Here is an 18,310-nt window from a genome sequence, read left to right on the forward strand (position 1 = left end):
CGCCACGACCCAGAGGACAGAGCCAGGGCCCCTCTGTCTGACCTTCAAGGCCCCTCATGGTCTGGCCCTTCAGCCCCCTCTGCCCTGACATTCTGTTCTCAGCCCCCGCACTGGGCCCAGACGGGATGGGGCCCGTGCCGAGGGGGAGGGGCACAGACACGGGAGGCACATACACCGGCTTCTTTATTGGCAGAGTCTTAGAGACTCAGTAAGGCATGGAGCCCAGGAGGGGGACGGGGTATCCTGGAGTACATGGTCAGGATACCCGGGCCCCAGTGCTGGGCACCCCATCACGGTGAGCACTCCTGCTCTCTGAGCAGCTCTCAGTGTTCCTCTCCTTCAGGACCCTCTCCTGGGGAGCCTTAGAACAAGGGGCCCTTTTTTCCCAAGAGGGCAAGTGTGGGCGAATGGGGGTGAGGGGAAGGAGGAGGCAGCACCATGGTCGGGGTGGGGGGGCAGTGGGAGGGAGGGGCCTGATGCTCCTCCTCCCTGAAGGCACTAAGAACAGAGGGGCCCAGCTCAGGGGCAAGTCCCGGAGGTGGGGCGGGCGCTCAGCCTGCGGTCACTGAGCCCCGAAGCACCAGGTGGGCTGGCTGCAGGGGGCTGCCTCAGCTGAAATCACGGTTGGGCAGGAGGAGGGGGGCTACCAGGGTCCACAGGTAGAGAAGCAGCCCTGCCCAGCTGGCACAGATCTTCACCCACACGGCGGTCCACGTGCTGGTCATCTTCCGGGTCTCACCGGGTCTGGAACACACCATCATCCCAGTGAGCCTGGCCCCTGATGCTGTGACCTCAGTCCTGGCCCCGACCTTAGGATCCAGTTGTGACCCCTGACTTCACCTCTGGCTCTTATCCTGTAAACTCTAGCCCCGTCTCTGATATTTTTGACACTTGGCCTTAAGACCCTACATAGAGCTCATGGCCTTGTACCATAGACCTGACCCTGACCTCAATTCCAACCTTGACCCCAGTCCTAGGCATAATATTGTGACCTGATTCTGGTCGCTAACCTTGTGATCCTAATTCTGTGACTGCACTCCTGGTCCCTGACTTTGGGACCCGGAAGCTCCTGACTTTAGTCCTGACCTCTAACGTCGACTCTGACCTTCAATCCCATAACCCCATCCCTGACCTTATGACCACAGTTCTGATATCTCTGACCTCAATTTTGACCCTTGGCCCTGTGACCCCAGTTCTGGCCACTAACCTAGCTACTCTGATCTTAGCTCCTTGACCTGGTCACTTCAATCCTGGCTTTCTGGACTTGTAACCCCAATTTTAACCAAATGACCAAATTTGTTACTTTATATGGCCCCAATCCCAACTCTCGACTTCATGACTCCTATTCTTGACCCTGTGACTTTGATTCTGACCCCATACCCTACTCCTAACCCTCAAACCATGAATCCCAAATCCGACCCCATAACCCAAATCACCACCCCTGATCTGTAAACCCGGTCTGCCCTGCACAGGTCCAGCCTCACCTCCCGTGATCCCCACTTCTCAGCACTTAGCGAAGGTACCAGCTACTGAGTGGACCAGGCACTGGCAGGGAAACTGGGGCACAGATGAGGCAGGCTCCCTGGAGGGTCCTAGAGAGACACCTCCATGCCCAAGTCTTAAACCCCAGCGCAGGGCTGGAGGGGAAGGGAAGTGGCACACGCACTGCGGACACTGCGGCTCCGTCCACGCACCTGTACCAGTTGGTGAGCGTCATCATGACATGCAGAGAGGCGAGCACCAGGCAGAAGTGGAAGAAGGAGTAGCTGTAGGTGACGCTGTCCTGCTCGTTGTCGAAGGCCCGGCCCTCGCAGACCGCCACCTGCTGCTGCTGTGTGGCCTCCAGCACAGGCGGGCACTCCTCCGTCTGCATCAGGCTGTTTACCTGCCGGTGGTCCGAGGAGCGCAGACTGGGGGAGGCGGGGGCAGGATGTGCGTGTGGCTGTCAGGCCGTCACCACTGAGGTGGGTGGGTGGGCAGCGCCACGGGGCCTCACGCACCACGGCATTGGCCATGATGACCATGGGCACCAGGGTCCCAGAGCCTCGGGAGCCGGTGGCCTGGAGGTTAGGCCCTGGGCCCTGGAGTTAACAAACTGCCTTGACTCTCAACTCTACCCCTACTCCCTGTGTGACCTGGGGCAAGACGCTTAACCTCTCTGAGCCTCTGATTCCTTGTCTGTAAATTCAGAGATAATAGTACCTCCCTTACAGGGTTGTTGGGAGGATTAAATGGAGTAATGGTGTTTGAAGCCCCTAGCACTGTGCCTGGCACAGAGTAGAAACCAAATAAACGGCCCCTGTTATTCTGGTTGTTTATTTGCCATTTCCACAAACACGTGTTGAGAACTTAGTACTGCAAAGGATCATACCAGGTACCACATTCATTAAAAATGTTCATAATAATGCTCATTTGCTGGCACATTTGTTTACCTTTTATTCATTTTAGCTAAGTAGTATTACCCACTGCCTCCCCTTTCTCTGTGTTTATAATAAAGAGAGAATAATAGTAATGATTTTCGTCGTTGCTTTTCTACAATGAGGTCTTGATGTTTTTGACTACATTTAATAGTTTGAGACACATATACAATTTTGAAGATCCAACTTGTATCCTGAAAAAAGTGGACAAAGGCCTGGATTCCAGCCCATTCCATCAAATTGAAAAATCACCCCTTGCTGAGCTTCAGTTGACCCCAATCACCAAATACCGTGCCGATATCTAGTGCACATGAGCCTAGATCTGGGCCATCTAGCTGGGGGCAAGAGCCATCATCAGTGGTCCCTGCCCTTGTGGCTGTTTATGCTTCGTTGCTTCCTGGGTTTTAAGAACTGTGCTAAGAACAGATGGGATCTGTGGGCTCTCCGAGGTGCAGCCCAGTGACTGAAGGCCAGGGAGGTGTGAGTATGAGAAGCATCAGGAAGCACAGCTCTGTGCCCACGTTGTGGATGGGGAGGGATAGAGCTCGGGGGCAGGGAAGTGAGCTCAAGCACCACGGCCACTGTGCACTCATGGCCTCGGACAAGTGGCTGCTCCTCACCAAGTCTCAGTCTCCTCATCTGTGAGATGGGGGTGACGTGGGCCCTTCCGGGTTGGAAAAGAAATCAAAGGAGAGGACAAAGAAGAGAGATGTTTGTGAACTGCCCCAACTCAACTGGGAGAAAATGTTTTGAAAAAGGTGAAAACAAAACGAAACGTGAAACAGCCTCAAAATGTTCTAGCCCAGGAGCCTAGAAGCAGGTGTGCTGCTTACAGGCAAACGGGCACTGCCCAGGAAGGGTGACTCGGGGAGAAAAGGAGATCAGGGCAGAGGTGCAGACACACAAAGTGGCACCTGGAGAAATGCCGGGCCGCAGGGAGGCAATACCTGAGTCTGCCAGTGTCAACAATAAGTATACTTGATATCACCATCGGGTGACACAAAACAGCCACTCACAGCCATCCAGCTGTGCAAATATTAATAGTTCTTTGCAATAATAGCAAACACTTATTTGGCACCTACCACTTGCCAAGTTCTTTTCTAAGTGCCTTGTACATATTAACTCATCATAACTCTTCAACAACCCAATGAAGTAAGTAGTATTTTTATTCCTATTTTACAGATAAGGAAACTGAAGCACAGAAAGGTTGAGAGACTTGCCCAAGGTGCCAGGCTCAACTGCAGGCAATCTGGCTCAAGTCCACACTGATAAGCACTTGCTAAGACACCCCCTTAAAGAATGTGCTCTTAAGAGCACATGTGATCTTAAGAATGAGCTGCTCTTTCTCAAGGGACACTGTGGGGTCACAAGCCACCCTGGGCATTAGAGGTTATCATCCTTTAACTGAAAAGGAAGCTGAAGCTTGGAAAGGTGAAGCGGCCACACACAGGTGTGAGTGATAGAGCCTGGACCCGCTGGCCCCAGTCCAGGCGCCTGCCCTGGCACCACAGCTGCCTGCACCCGGCTGAGCTGGGCACATGGCAGCCCGGGCTCAGGAAAGGCCTTGGGCCAGGAGGCAGGGTTCAGCCCCGCCTCCGCTGCCCAGTCACTCTGTGCCCTCTGAGGGGCTCAGTTTCCCCACCAGCACAGTGCAGGGGCTGGATGTGCTGCCTGCTGAGCGCGCCTTCCAGCTTGGTGTCCCGGCTCCCACATCCTCCCATCACTTGTGCCTCAGGGCTCCCAATCATGATTCCTTCCCAGAAACCAGCCCCCCACCCTACCTGATGAAGAGGGTGCACAGGATGAAGACGATGAGACCCACGATGCTCGGTGCATCCCACCACTGGGTCTCGTAGCCCTCGGGGCCTGCCAGGACCGTCCCATTGCCAAAGTGGGTCAGCAGGTTGGGGTTGCATTTCCGGTCTGGGGATGGGAGCATGGTCACCCTCAGCCCACGCAGGCCAGGTCTGTAGCCAGGGAGCCCAGAGGATGGGCTCAGATGGACAGCCAAGGGACAGACAGACACACAACCAACCACTCAAGTCCCAGCGACAGCACTCAGCAGACAAAACAACAGAGACAGCTCCAGGAACAGATGGGGTCCTCCCACCTCCCTGAAGGACTAAGTCTTGGAATGGGCTGGGAATGTCCCCGTCATCTTTGAGGGTCCCCAGCCCAGGAGGAAGACCAGGCCACCTGGAACCCAGGCCTCTACTCACCAGGGACATTGGATAAGGCCAACCAGGTGACAAACATGGTGTAGAGCGTGATGACCGAGGCCTGCAGCAGACCCGAGCTGGGCTGGGCATCCTGGCAAGAGCAGTCCACAGTGTGACTCCTGCCAAACCTGGGTACACCCCACCCCCACCCAGCCCAGCCACGCCCAACCGGGGGACCTCAGAAACCCCCACCACCCTAGGGCCATCCCACCCCACACCCTTCGGGAAAACATACCACCTGGGCCACCCACTGCCACCTCGCCCACCCAAAGGTAGAGTCCTAATTTTTTCTCTTAACAGATTACCCGACTTGTTCCCCAGCTGAGAATCCTTCAAGGGCAGCACTTCTTCACACTCTGAATTAAAGCCCTCCTTCGTTTACCCCATCTGCATCTTCATCTGACAGCCCTCCCTGCTGACTACTCCCCAAACGTGGTGGCCACCTCTCTGTCCGTGGAACCTGCCAAATCCTCTCCAACCTCAGGGTCTTAGCACTCGCCCTGCCCTCTCCCTGACATCTTCCTCCCCCATATCTCTGCACCAGCAGTGTCTTTATATTCAGGCTTCAGCTCAAACAGGACCCCCCAAAAGGCTCTGAAAACCCTGACTGCAGCAGACCCCGGCCCTGCCTGCCCACCTCCCTTTCAGCCCATACCCTCTTTTATTTTCCACATAGCACTTATTCTCCAAAATTACTTCACCTGGCCTCGTCTCCTATCGGTTGTTCTTTCCCACTCCTCACCACACAGACACACTTGAAAATATGAATCTGAACTCTATGATTAGGAGCACAGTCTCTGGAGCCAGTCTGCCTGGGTTCAAATCCCAGCTCCACCCCTTACTAGCCGTGTGACCTTAAGCAAGTCTCTTTACTCCTTTAAGCCTCTGTTTCCTCATCTGGAAAGCGGGGATGATGATGGTGCAAGGACTAAATAACATGACAGATGTCATTAACTGTTAGCTATTATTATTCCTCCTCTTCCTCACAGCTGTATCCCCAACATCTAGAAGAGTGCCTGGTACACAGTGGATGCTCAAGAAGTATTTGCTGAATGAATACTGATTGCTGTGTGAACTGGAACAGAGGCATCACCCTCTCTGGGCTTCCGTTTTCTTACTGGGAAATGGAAGTTCTGGCCAGAAGGGAGATTCCCAACCTTTCTGCTAAGGACCCTCAAAGACTATCTAAGCTACCTTTGAAACACCTGGTGGGCTGATATCCCAAACTGTGAAATACCACTGGACTCAGAAGGCTTCCCTTCTGAAGAACAAGTGATTACCTTGGGAGCTCCCACCCATCATCCCAGATAGTCTGGGATTGGAGACTGTGGAACTGCACCTTCTAACACCACTTCTTGAGGTATCTAGGAATCATCACTCAGTGACCCTTCCTAATGTTCTCCTGATTTGCATGAAAACAATGATGAAATCAAAATAATGATAACAATAGCCAATGTCTGATGGATATGCCAGGCACTGTTCTAAGTGTTCACTGTTCTAATATCTATATGCCAGGCACTGTTCTAAGTGTTCATAAACATGGTCTCAATCTTGAGAATAACTCCAAATAGTGTTATTATTCCCATTTTACATTTGAGATGAAACAGGCACAGAGAGGTTAAGGCACTTTCCCAAAGACAGCCAGCATATAAATGCGAGAGTCAAGACTCTAACCCAGGGAGGCTGACTTGGGAGCCCACACTCTTGGTCCAAGCCTCTGTGACTGACAGCCCTGGCCCCAGGACCCCAAGGCTCCTACAAGAAGTCCCACACACCGAGGAGCCTGGTTTCAGGCTGGGCAGAGACAGGCAGGCTCACCTGGACCTTGGGCAGGACAGCGACTATGGATACGCAGAAACAGAAAATGAGGTTGAGGCTGATGAAGACCTTGCCCTCGTAGCAGGCGCCGGGCTGGGTGTAGTAGATGAACAGCAGTGCCACGGCCACGATTGACAGAGCGTAGAAGAGGAGGGTGAAGAAGAAGAGGCCTGGGAGGGAGGGGCAGTGGCAGGTGGGTCAGGAGGGGCAAGGACCCCCATCCCTTGTCGAGCAGTGCACTGGGTCTCGGGCCCCAACTTCCTCCTCCAAGGAGTGTCTACTAAACTTCGGTCCCTGGGGGCTTCCCTGGTGGCGCAGTGGTTAAGAATCCGCCTGCTAATGCAGGGGACACGGTCCGAGCCCTGGTCCGGGAAGATCCCACATGAAACTAAGCCCGTGCGCCACAACTACGAGCCTGCGCTCTAGAGTCCGCGAGCCACAACTACTGAGCCCGTGCACCACAACTACTGAAGCCCACGTGCCTAGAGCCCGTGCTCCGCAACAAGAGAAGCCACCGCAATGAGAAGCCTGCACACCACAACAAAGAGCAGCCGCCACTCACCGCAACTAGAGAAAGCCCGCGCGCAGCAACGAAGACCCAACGCGGCCAAAAAGAATCAAAATAAATAAATTTATTAAAAACAAAAAAACTTCCGTCCCTCACCCAGGCTTTGTGAGCTCCTGCCCCACCCTGAACTAAAATGATTCACTTGCCGCAAGAAAGGTCACCATAAAAATACAGACAATGAATAGAGGGGACTTCCCTGGTGGCGCAGTGGTTAAGAATCCGCCTGCCAATGCAGGGGACACGGGTTCGAGCCCTAGTCCGGGAAGACCCCACATGCTGTGGAGCAACTAAGTCCGTGCGCCACAACTACTGAAGCCCGTGCGCCTAGAGCCTGTGCTCCGCAACAAGAGAAGCCACCGCAATGAGAAGCCTGCACGCGGCAACGAAGAAGAGTAGCCCCCGCTCGCCGCAACTAGAGAAAGCCCGCGCACAGCAACAAAGACCCAATGCAGCCAAAAAAAAAGACAGTGAATAGAGAACAGTCTTTCAAAAAGTGAACTAGATGCCTGGTGATCAGGGAGGTGTAAAAATCAAATCAACCTTGAAGAGCGCCTTTCTTCTTGATCAATTCAGAAGAACTGAAAAGGGACCCGTTCTGCCACTGGGGTTTCAATGACCAGGTGTCATTCGTGGCTCGCCCTGCAGGGGTCGCTCAACCAGATCCCTGTGAACTCTCCAGTGCAGCTCTCATCTGACCCCACCTCAGCCCTCAGCCACCCCGGGTCGGCGGCCCCTGCCACACACACTGGACGGCTCAGTTCCTGCCCTAAGGCTGCCTCCAGGCGTCGTCCAGCTTCAGGGAACACCACCCCCCCTCCCCCGACTCCTCAGGTAGCCCAGCCCCCTCGCGAGGCCGTTGGGTGGCACTGACCTGCATACCAGGCGCGGGAGTCGCTCTTCTCAGCCTTGTTCAGCCACCGCTGGTTCCAGGAGTGCGCAAAGTCGATAAGCAGCAACAGCTGGACGAGGAGGAAGACGAAGGAGCCCACGACACCAAAGTAGAACCAGACTAGGCAGGCAGAGGGGAGGGAGGCAAGGGGGTCCAGCCGTGGCGTGGCAGCCCCTGGGTCTGGGTCTCTTCTCACGCTCACTTTTATACACTCAACAGTCATTTGTGCCACACCCTGCACTGGGGACACTGAGAAGCAGCAAAGTCCCCGCCCTCAGGAGCCCCTGGCCACGCACAGAGATGCCTTGTGTCAGGGTGTGGGTCGGGGTCAAGGGGGGTTCCCTCCAACCCCGAGTTGCCCAAAGGCCATGTGGCCAAGCACCAGAGTCCTGACTCCTGGGTGGGAGGCAAGGACCCAGCCAGCAGTCTGGGGTCTGTGTGCAAAGGAGTCCCCAGCACGCTCATCCTTCTTGGTAGCCCCCATCCCTCCCCGCCAGGGCCACCTACTGTTGGAGAAGGAGCCGTCAGGGATGTAGAAGGCGCCCACGGTGATGCCCACGAAAACCAGGAATTTAAAGAACCAAAACCTATGGTGGAGAAAGGGGTAGGACAGACAAGAAAGCTGAGTAGGGGGAGAGAAAAAGGCTGGACCCCCAGAACCCCACCCCTGAAAAGCAGGTGCTGGGAGAGGTGAGAGAGACTTCCTGATGGTCTGACAGGCACAGAAAGTCTGTCCTGGCCCTAGAAAAAGCCCCGAGGGGCAGAGGGAAGGACCAATGATGGGTGAGGATGGTCACCCGGGTTCTAACCCCAACTGTGTCACTAAATTGGTGTGTGGCCTTAGGGATGCTGTTGCCTTTTCTGAGCTTTATTTCCTCATCTGAGAAATGGGAACTACTAAATGAGCTCATCTCTGTGCTGTGCCCTCCTGGCTTCAGCGGCTCCTGAGTCTGAGGATTAGGGTCTGGAGATTGCTGGAGACAGGCAGAGGATGGGGAAAACCACAGCGGGAGGGGCCCAGGGTGCAGGTGGGACCCCTCCTCACCCATTCTGGATGGCAGCCCTGGGGTCCCGGCTGCTGCGCACGCAGATCATGAGCAGGGTGAAAAGGAAGAAGAAGGCCGCCATAGCGAAGCACATACGGTAGACGGCACGGTGGCCGAGCAGGGAGCCACAGTCGATGTGGCCCTGCAGGACGACGGGGGACCCGGCCGCCTCCTCACACACCCAGGGCAGCTGTGGAGACAGACAGAGCAGCTGGAAGACCCCATCCCACCCAGAACCCGGGCTGACTCTGCCCAGGCCGCCAGGCAGGAGGCTCTCCCAGGAGGGCCACCCGAGACTCCCACCTCTACCCATGGCCCATCTCCATTCCCACCCACCTCTGCGGCTGAAGCCCTATGAGTGAGCCCCCCAGGGACAAACGGAAGGCATGGCACGGTCCAGGGCAGGATTTCCCAAAGTGCTCTCCACCCACCAGCTACATCAGAATCCCCAGAGGCTCCCCTCTCCTACAGAACTAGAGTCTCTAAGGCAGGGTCTGAGATTCTGCATGACTAGCACACTTCCCAGGGAATTCATGCTCTGTATACACTAGTATGTCAGAACCTCTGGCCTAACTATCCCACTGGCTATGAAACACGGAGATGAAGGGAAGACTTAGGACCCTCAAACTGGGCTTATGCATTAAAGTGGGGAGAGCTTACCCTGGGCCAGTGTCTGGCGGGGATGGCGATAATGATTCATGAGACTTCCCAAGGGGACCAAGGCTTATGAGAAACAATAAGGCTCAAACCCTCCTCCCAATATGAAGAAACGACCCTCCATCGTCAAGCTTGGATCATCGGTGCGCTGGCACTCCTGCCCACCTCTTGATCAGCTGGGTCCCCAAGCCTGGGCCCCCTGGTAGCTGAGCCTTTGCCAGAGGCCAGGTCCCGCAGGTGGCTCACCTTGTAGAGCTGGCTCTCCACACTGGGACTCAGCATGATGACGGACACCAGCACCCCCAGGAAGAGGAAGGCCGTGAAGATGAGGCGGCTCAGTGTGGAGCTGTGGCTGCAGGGGCAGCAGCTGCACAGGATGCAGGGGGCAGAGCCACAGAGGCAGGACGCCTGCGGGGAGGCCAGGATGGCACCTTACTCTCTGCTCTCCTCTCCCCTTCCCCGCCCAAGCACGCAGCATCCACCCACTGCCCGCTGCCTGTTCAGTATCTCCAAATCTACACAGAGACTGCCTGTGCCACACCACGAAGGGACACCTCTTCCCCAGATGTCACCTCATCTAACTTTCAAGCCCAAGGGAGAGGCCAAGGACACCAAGGCTGGAAGAGGCTGGGTCCCAAAAGGACACACAGCCAGTAAGCAACAGAACCCAGATTCAAACCTGGATCTATCTCAGGTGTTACTGTGGCTTCGGAGAGAGAGCTGGGGTCACAGTGCTTCTTATTTAGGAGGAGGCAGAATGGGAAAAAAAAATCCAGAAGGCCAGCTCTTTCACTGATTAGCTATGTGACCTTATACAGCTCACTCAAGCTCTCTGAACCTGTTTCCTCTTCCATAAAATGGGAATCATAACAGTACCTGCTTCTCACACCGCAGTTCTAAGAATGAAATACTGTAGGGATGGGCTTCCCTGGTGGCACAGTGGATAAGAATAATCCACCTGCCAATGCAGGGGACACGGGTTCGAGCCCTGGTCTGGGAAGATCCCACATGCCGCGGAGCAACTAGGCCCGTGAGCCACAATTACTGAGCCTGCGTGAGCCACAACTGCTGAGCCTGCGCATCTGGAGCCTGTGCTCCGCAACAAGAGAGGCCGCGATAGTGAGAGGCCCGCGCACCGCGATGAAGAGTGGTCCCCACTTGCCGCAACTAGAGAAAGCCCTCGCACAGAAACGAAGCCCCAACACAGCCAAAAATAAATAAATAAATAAATAATAAAAATTAAATAATGTATAATTCAGGTGTACTTAAAAAAAAAAAAAAAGAAATACTGTAGGGATTTTATTTTATTTTTTAATTTTTATTTTTTTGGCTGCGCTGCGCAGCACGCAGGATCTTAGTTCCCGACCAGGGATCTAACCCTCACCCCCTGCAGTGGAAGTGCAGAGTCTTAACCACTGGACCGCCAGGGAAGTCCGGTAGGGATTTTAAATTGTAACTCCCTGGTAATTTCCTGGCAGTCCAGTGGTTAGGACTCCGTGCTTTCACTCCCGAGGGCCCGGGTTCAATCCCTGGTCGGGGAACTAAGATCCCGCAAGCCTCGCAGCATGACCAAAAAAAATTGTAACTCACTCAGGCTCCCTTTCTCCCTTCCCTGCTTTATTTTTCTCTGTAGGACTTACTACCACCTGATTGGCTTCATAGTTTACTCGTGTTGCCTGCCTCTCATTGCTAGCGTGCAAGCTCCACCAGGGCAAGGGGTTTTGTCTGTTTTGTTCACCATGGTATTCCCAGAGGTGGGAACTGTGCCTGGCACATCATCGGGAGCTCAGTGACTATCTGCTGAACAAATGTGAAGTGTCTGGCATTGTACCAGACGTACGTTAAGACCTCAAAAAACAGCAAGTGCTGATAAATCAACATCTGTTGAATGAATGGAATGAAGAATATGAGTGGCTGTGACTTCCCGCTCTGGGGCTGCACCAGTTTGGGACAGCAGAGGCATCCAACCCTTTCTGTCTCCAGCTCCTCTGCCCTCCGTCAGCCCCTCCCTCCCTAGGGCTGGCTGAAATCACTTAGGGGCTGGTGATGCCACACCTTTCGTAGCTGTAGACTCAACCCTTGGGAGCCAGTTCTACAGCCCAGCCTTGGAGGAAGTGGACCCACATCCAGATACATCTGGTTCACTGTTTCTCTTCCCCCAAACAGCCCTGACTCCTCATTCAGGTATGTAAGAGTCTGGAGGGCAAGAAAGACACAGGCTCTGCCATCCTGGAGCTTCCAAGGGCAGGAAAGATACTCAACAAGTCATTACACCCGTCATGGTAAGTGTGAAGAAAACATACGTGCTGCCATGAGAGTGACCGGCGGGGGCCTAGTTTAGATTGGGGGTAGTGGGTTACTTCCTGGAAGAAGTGACATTTAAGCTGAGAGCTGAACAATGAGGATTCACTCTCCTGACCAAGGGGAAGAAAGAGTGTTCCAGACAGAGGGAACAGAGCCTGAGGCAGCTCTGGGGCAGACAGGAGCTGAGCGTTGGAGGAATGGAAAGAAGGCCCTATGGCCAAAGCTTCATAAGCAAGCGAGTGGTGAGGTCGGCCAGGCTGGCAGAGCCTGGCAGCCATGTGCAGGACCCTCGTGTTCATCCCACGAGCAATGGGCATCCATTGCCATTGGGCATCACCTCCCAAAGCCAGGAGGGACAGGAACAGCCTTATACTGAGTGACCAGCTTTGTGGAGAGCAGGCTGAAAAGGGCCCCTTGCTCCTCTGAGGCCACGCCCCCTGCTTTCTGGACTGGTTACAAGGGGTAGAGCACACTCTGCTTGAGGGGCAGCTGCCCTCCCGTATCCTCCACACCTCTCCCCCAGACTGGAAATGCCCCTGAGAATGCTCCTTCTTACCCATCTCTTTCATCCACAAAGCCAAGTAACAGCACAGATGCTAAGTGAATGCCGAATGAAATTCTCCCTCACGGTCCAAATCATCCAGCAATTTCTGGTTGTATCTTGCAAACCCCACCCCAATCCCTGACTCCTATTCATGGCTACCTTGGAGGGGGGGCAGTGAGGAGATAAGCAAATGCCAGAAGAAGTGTTTTGTAAACCATAAAGAGCATTCTAAGATCAGAGAGATTAAGAAACTTGCCAGAAGTCACACGGTAAGTGAACAGCAGTGCTGAGATTCAAGTAATAACAGTGATAGCTTCCCTTTATGATGAGTTACTCTGTCCCAGACACTATGATAAGGGCTTTGTCTAGATTAAGCCTCACGGACACTATGAAGTTGTGTTGTAACTTCCCATTTACAAGTGGGGAACTGAGACTCAGAGAGGTGACGCGGCCAAGGTCACACAGCAAGTTAGCTAAGGAGCTGGGATTCAAGGTCAAGTCTGTCTGCACCAGGGCCTGCTAAGTCACTGATGGCAGACTCATTAAATTTCAAAACACCCCAGCGATGAAAACAATCCCTCCGGTGCCCAAGAAAACCAAGGGAGGCCAACAGGTACTGATCTCAGGAACCAAGTGCCCAAGTACCCAGGTCAGGGCCCGGCTCTGGCTTGTTAGCATTTCAATTTGAGACATTTGAGACACAAGAAAAGCTGCACACTGCAGTCAGGGAGCCTGGCCTTTCAATTCACTGTGGTTTTTGGAGATCAAAATCCAGGTATTCCTGATACCTGAAGCCTCAGGATTTCCAAGGGCCTGGCTGGTAGCCAGAGAGACTAGGTCAGGGAGAGAGCAATACACACAGCCCCCCGCTGCTTCTGGAGCCTGCTTGGCGTCGTTCATACATTCTGATCCCCACTGCACCTCTGGGGATCACTCCTACCACAACCTCTTCCTATAGAAATACCAGCCCACGGGAGTAAAGGCAGACACGTGCACACACATGTACACAGGGAAGTCCATTGTGACACTGTTCACACGAGGAAAATAATAGGGGAAAGCTGAAAATAACTAAATATCCATCATTACATCGTGGTACATCATGGTACATCGTGATCCCTAAGAGGGATCTCTCTGCTGACTGGAGCAGATGTGTTGGTAACACTTAAATGGGTATATACAACTAAATATAGTTAAATATAAATTATACCCCAATAAAGTTGATTTTCATTATCAAAAAATAAAAATTTTAAATTAAGAAAAAAACTAAAACAGGCATGAAGCTTTAGGTTGTATGAGCTTATTAGACTATCAGGAAACTGCAAATGACCTCATTGCCCAACACCAGGGGACAGTGGTGGCCCACTGACTCCATGGAATGTTATAGAGGCAGGAAAGATGAAAGCCACTAGACTGACAGCAACACAGGCTATGCCTGTGATGCAATGTGAAAGGCCAAGGCAAGCTACAAACAAAGTTCCCGCACTCAGATTACAACACCCCCTCCACAAATGCACTCAGGGGAAAGGCAGCAATGGAAAAGCGCCACAAATAAGAGCGGTGGAATCTTAGCACCAGCCAGGTTCTCAGAATGGAGAACTCAGAACTCAGGAGCCCTGGGTCCGAGAGTCTTTAAGCTGCAAGGTTCCGTGGCACCCCATAACTGGCTGAGCCACCCTAGCACTAGACCAAACACAGGAGAGAAGAGGTCAGCCCAAGACTACTCAAAGCATACTTCCTTCCCCCACGCAGTGTGAAGAGGAGAGGGCCCTGTCTTGACTCTGCCACCAGGTGGCAGTATGACCTTAGACAAGTGGGACTCAGTTTCCTCAGCCATAAAATGGGCCTCTGGGCAGGGCAGTGAGGTGGCTTGGAGCGCATCAGACAGCCCTGGGTTTCACCAGCTTCCCCATTCCTCGAATGTGGTCTCCAGCACTTTACCACTGGCGGGAGCTTACAGAGCAGCCGCTGCACGCCAGCTTCATGCTAACTAAGTCCCACTGATCCCTCCTGACATGCTGAGAGGCAGGTGCCGTTGTTCTCTCCACTTTTTTTTTTTTTTAATTTATTTATTTATTTATTTATGGCTGTGTTGGGTCTGTCTCTGTGCGAGGGCCTTCTCCAGCTGTGGCGAGCGGGGGCCACTCTTCATCGCGGTGCGCGGGCCTCTCACCATCGCGGCCTCTCTTGTTGCGGAGCACAGGCTCCAGACGCGCAGGCTCAGCAGTTGTGGCTCACGGGCCCAGTTGCTCCGCGGCACGCGGGATCCTCCCAGACCAGGGCTCGAACCTGTATCCCCTGCATTGGCAGGCGGACCCTCAACCACCGCGCCACCAGGGAAGCCCTGTTCTCTCCACTTTACAGACAAGGAGAGAGGTCCTCAGTCACGCCGCTGAGAAAAGGCCAAGCCAGGACCAAGACCAATCGGTCTGAGCCAAAGGCCTTTCACACTCCCTCAACTGTAGAAGGTCCTCCTTAAATATCTGCTGACCCTCCAACTCACGTGCTGGCTTGGCTGGTGACTCCCATCCCTAGTGGGCCCATCCTATCTCCTCCTGGCCAGGACTCACCTTCAGGCCAGTCCAAATGCTGACCAAGAGAGCGACTTTTGTCCCCTTCCTGCCGTGACACATTTGCATCTGACCAAGAGGCAGATGCAAATGCGTCACGGCAGGAGGGACAAAAGTCTCCCCCACCGACCCATGTATGCCAAAATGTTCCCTCTAAAGATGCCTGGCAACCCCCCATTAGAACTTCACTCCTGTGGGGCAATGTCCATTGAAACAGGTTGTTATTGGTATCCAGTAGTGCCCAACTGTACCACTTAATACTGTGTGGCTGTGGGGAAATCATCTTCCCTCTCTGATCCAGCTTCCTCAGCTGCGAAATGGGGATAATATTCACTGCTTCATTGGGGTCGTTGTGAGGATTAAATGAAAGGGTATATATGAAGCGCTCACTGCACTGCTGGGCCTGGGCTACCACTGGACAGCTCTGGGCTGTGAGCTCTGGGCCTACAGTAAGCACTCAGTAAATGGCAGCTATTGTCAGTATCATGACCTGTAAAACAGGATAACTATGTCACGGGGTTGGCGGGTGGGGTGGGTAATGAGATGGCAGGGGTGAAGGGCTCAGCACAGCACCTGGCATGCAGTAAGTACTCAGTAAATGTCAGAGGTCAGAACGCCAAGGGGAGGCCACTGATCCGAGGGGCAGGTCCCTTGCAGATATTAGATACTCCCTAAGCGAACCTCCCGATTCCACTCTGTGCCAACCCTATCCCTCAGCATCCAGGATGTGAAGGTGTGGGCAGAAGCCTAGACCAGGAATCAGATTTTAACCCTGACTGTGCAGTTCCTCCTCCTTTCACTGTGCAACCTTAGGCAAGTCAGCTAACCTCCCTGGGCTGCAGCTTCCTCATCTGTAAACTGGGGGTTGGAGCAGGCCTGTCAGGTGCCTTCTGACTCAGCACTGTAGGAGTCTGACTCAGAGACCAGCAACTGGCTCCAGAGGGAATTCTCCACCCACCTTTTTAAGATGATAATAACAATAGCTCCTATTTGGAGCACTTACTCTATGCCAGGAACAGGGCGGGGCACTTTTAAATCTTCCCAATATCATTATGAGGGAGGTAGACAGGGAGACAGAGGCACAGAGAAATGGCAGGTCTCCCTTCAACACTCCCCCCACCGCCAGGATAGCCCAGCCTGAGGGAATTCTGGTCAACTCTAAGGAAACTCTCCCTCCCCCATCAGGAAGCAAACCCTTTCTGGCCAGAGCCCCAGCCCAAACCTTGGTTTCACTGGGCAGGGAGGGATCTCAGGGACCAGCTCTTGATTCCCCCTCCAGCGGGTGTGCACACAAACACACACACACACACACACACACACACACCCTTCACAGATGGGGAAATAGAGGCCCACGGACGACAAGAGTCCAGGAACCCACTATGTAGCCTCTCTGTGCAGATATCATTCTCCAAAAATGGCTGTAAAGTAAATCTCTAGATCCCCCAGCTGTCCGCCCCTACACCCCCATCCTAACACACTCACACAAATCAGGGACAAAGGAAACTAAGTCTGGGATTCAGCAGCCACCAGACTCCCCCTCCTTCCTCTCCGCTCATCTTTGTGTGGGGCAGAGGGGGAGGGGGCTGCCTGAATGAACCTCAGATTTAATGAAGGGAAGAGGGAAGGGAGAGGGGGCTGGGAAAGGAGAAAAGAGAAGGGGCCTCCCAGCCGGGGTCTGGCGGACGCTCCTCCCCTCTGCTGGCTGCTCCCCAGGTCCCTGAGCAGACGACCAGGTAATCCCTCCCCCACACACACCCCAACCTCCCTCAGTTCCTGGGTTTTCCCACCCAGAGTTGGGCCGATGGCGGTGGTAACCCGCACCCCTCACTCAAGACCGGCTTAGAGAGGCAAAGGAGGCCTCCTCCCCACCCCCAACTTCGGCTCTGGGGCCCAGAGGGCAAGGGTCTGGGGTTCATTGGGGAAGTGCCCAGGAATTAGCCTGAGCCAGACTGAACGAAGCAGAGACAAGACACAGAGAGACTGACAGACCGGACGGGCAGACAGACCCCGGCGGACAGACAGGGAACCGTCTAGACAGACAATGACAGATGGAGAGGCTTCGGACGGACAAAGACAGTCGGACAAACGAACGGACAGATATCAGACACACACAAATGGACAAACTGAGGCAGACGGGTAGGGACAGAAAGACCAACTGACAGATTGCCAGAGAAACAGAGAAGGACACACGGCAGAGAGGGACAGGGACCGGCAGGCCACACAAACAGAGCGTCCGGGAGGGAGACCAGAGGAGCACTGCCAGGACGACTCCAAGCTGAGCCAGCTGGGGCCGCAGCGCCCACCCCCCCCCCCCGGGCTCTGGGCCTCAGTCCCCCCAGTTCCCTGGAGGGGCGCCGCCCAGGACACCCCCTCCCCCGCCCTAGCGCGCCCCACCCCCTCCCCCTCCCCCTCCCGAGCGCGCCCCACCCCCTCCCCCGCGGTAACCCGATCCCCGGACACCAGCTGTCCCCGGCGCCCGCGGGCCCGGGATGGGGGCGGGGGAAGTCGGTGAGAGGGGGGACCCGAGGGGCGAGGAGGCGGGGTGCGGGCCCAGAAAGACAAGTTTGGAGGAAAGAAAAAGAAGAAACTATTTGGAGGAAGAAGACAGGACAAAAGTGCGAGGCCGAAGAAGGGGCAGACGGCGGGGGCGGGCGCCGGGGGCGGGACTCACGCAGCTGAGCAGGGAGCAGGCGCCCAGACAGGCCCCCATGTCGGCGGCGGCGCGGGGCGCAGGGCGCGGGCAGAGGGGCGCGGGATCCGGTCGGGCTCCTGGCGCCGCGGGCTGGCCCCGCCCTCAGCCCCGCCCCGGCCCGGCCCCGCCCCGGCCCCGCCCCGCCCTACCTGCCGGAACCGCTCGCCGCCTTCCTGCGGCGCTCGGGGCCTCCCGGGGCTCACCTGGGCCAGGTGCGGCAGGTGGGACCCTAGGGAAAGTGAAGGTACCGGGGATTCCAGCGGCCGCGCGAGCCGCGCAACTGGGCTGGTGTCCGGATCTAAAGCGATGGTTTGGAAATAGTGAGACCCGGGTTCGAGTGCCGACGAGGCCGCAATGCGACCTCACAGCACTTCCCCCGGACCCCCACCGCAGGGGACAGAAGCCAAGAGACGGTCACCCCTGACTCCTCGGCGCTTGGCACGGAGCCTCTGCCCAATACGTAAGCGTTGAATGATGAATGACTGGACAAAGAAATGGGCAAGTCACTTCACCTCTCTGAGCCTCAGTTTCCCCATCTGTAAAGTGAGGATACCTACCTCAAAGGGCTGTTACAACACATAGTAGATGC

At 54.9% G+C, this 18,310-nt stretch overlaps 1 protein-coding gene across 1 annotated transcript; it reads right to left on the minus strand.

Annotated features, from left to right (window-relative positions):
• Positions 1-165: 165 nt before the first annotated feature.
• On the minus strand, positions 166-17,829 carry SERINC2 (serine incorporator 2). The gene is made up of 10 exons (XM_061184574.1): positions 17,701-17,829; positions 9,861-10,022; positions 8,957-9,147; positions 8,419-8,498; positions 7,894-8,031; positions 6,455-6,624; positions 4,637-4,727; positions 4,199-4,340; positions 1,695-1,910; positions 166-744 (listed from the first exon to the last, which is right to left on the minus strand). The coding sequence occupies exons 1-10, from the start codon at positions 17,737-17,739 to the stop codon at positions 609-611; spliced, it is 1,365 nt and encodes a 454-aa protein (XP_061040557.1). The 5' UTR covers positions 17,740-17,829; the 3' UTR covers positions 166-608.
• Positions 17,830-18,310: the final 481 nt, after the last annotated feature.

The sequence above is a fragment of the Eubalaena glacialis genome, chromosome 3 (genome assembly GCF_028564815.1).
Source record: "Eubalaena glacialis isolate mEubGla1 chromosome 3, mEubGla1.1.hap2.+ XY, whole genome shotgun sequence".
NCBI lineage: Eukaryota > Metazoa > Chordata > Mammalia > Artiodactyla > Balaenidae > Eubalaena > Eubalaena glacialis.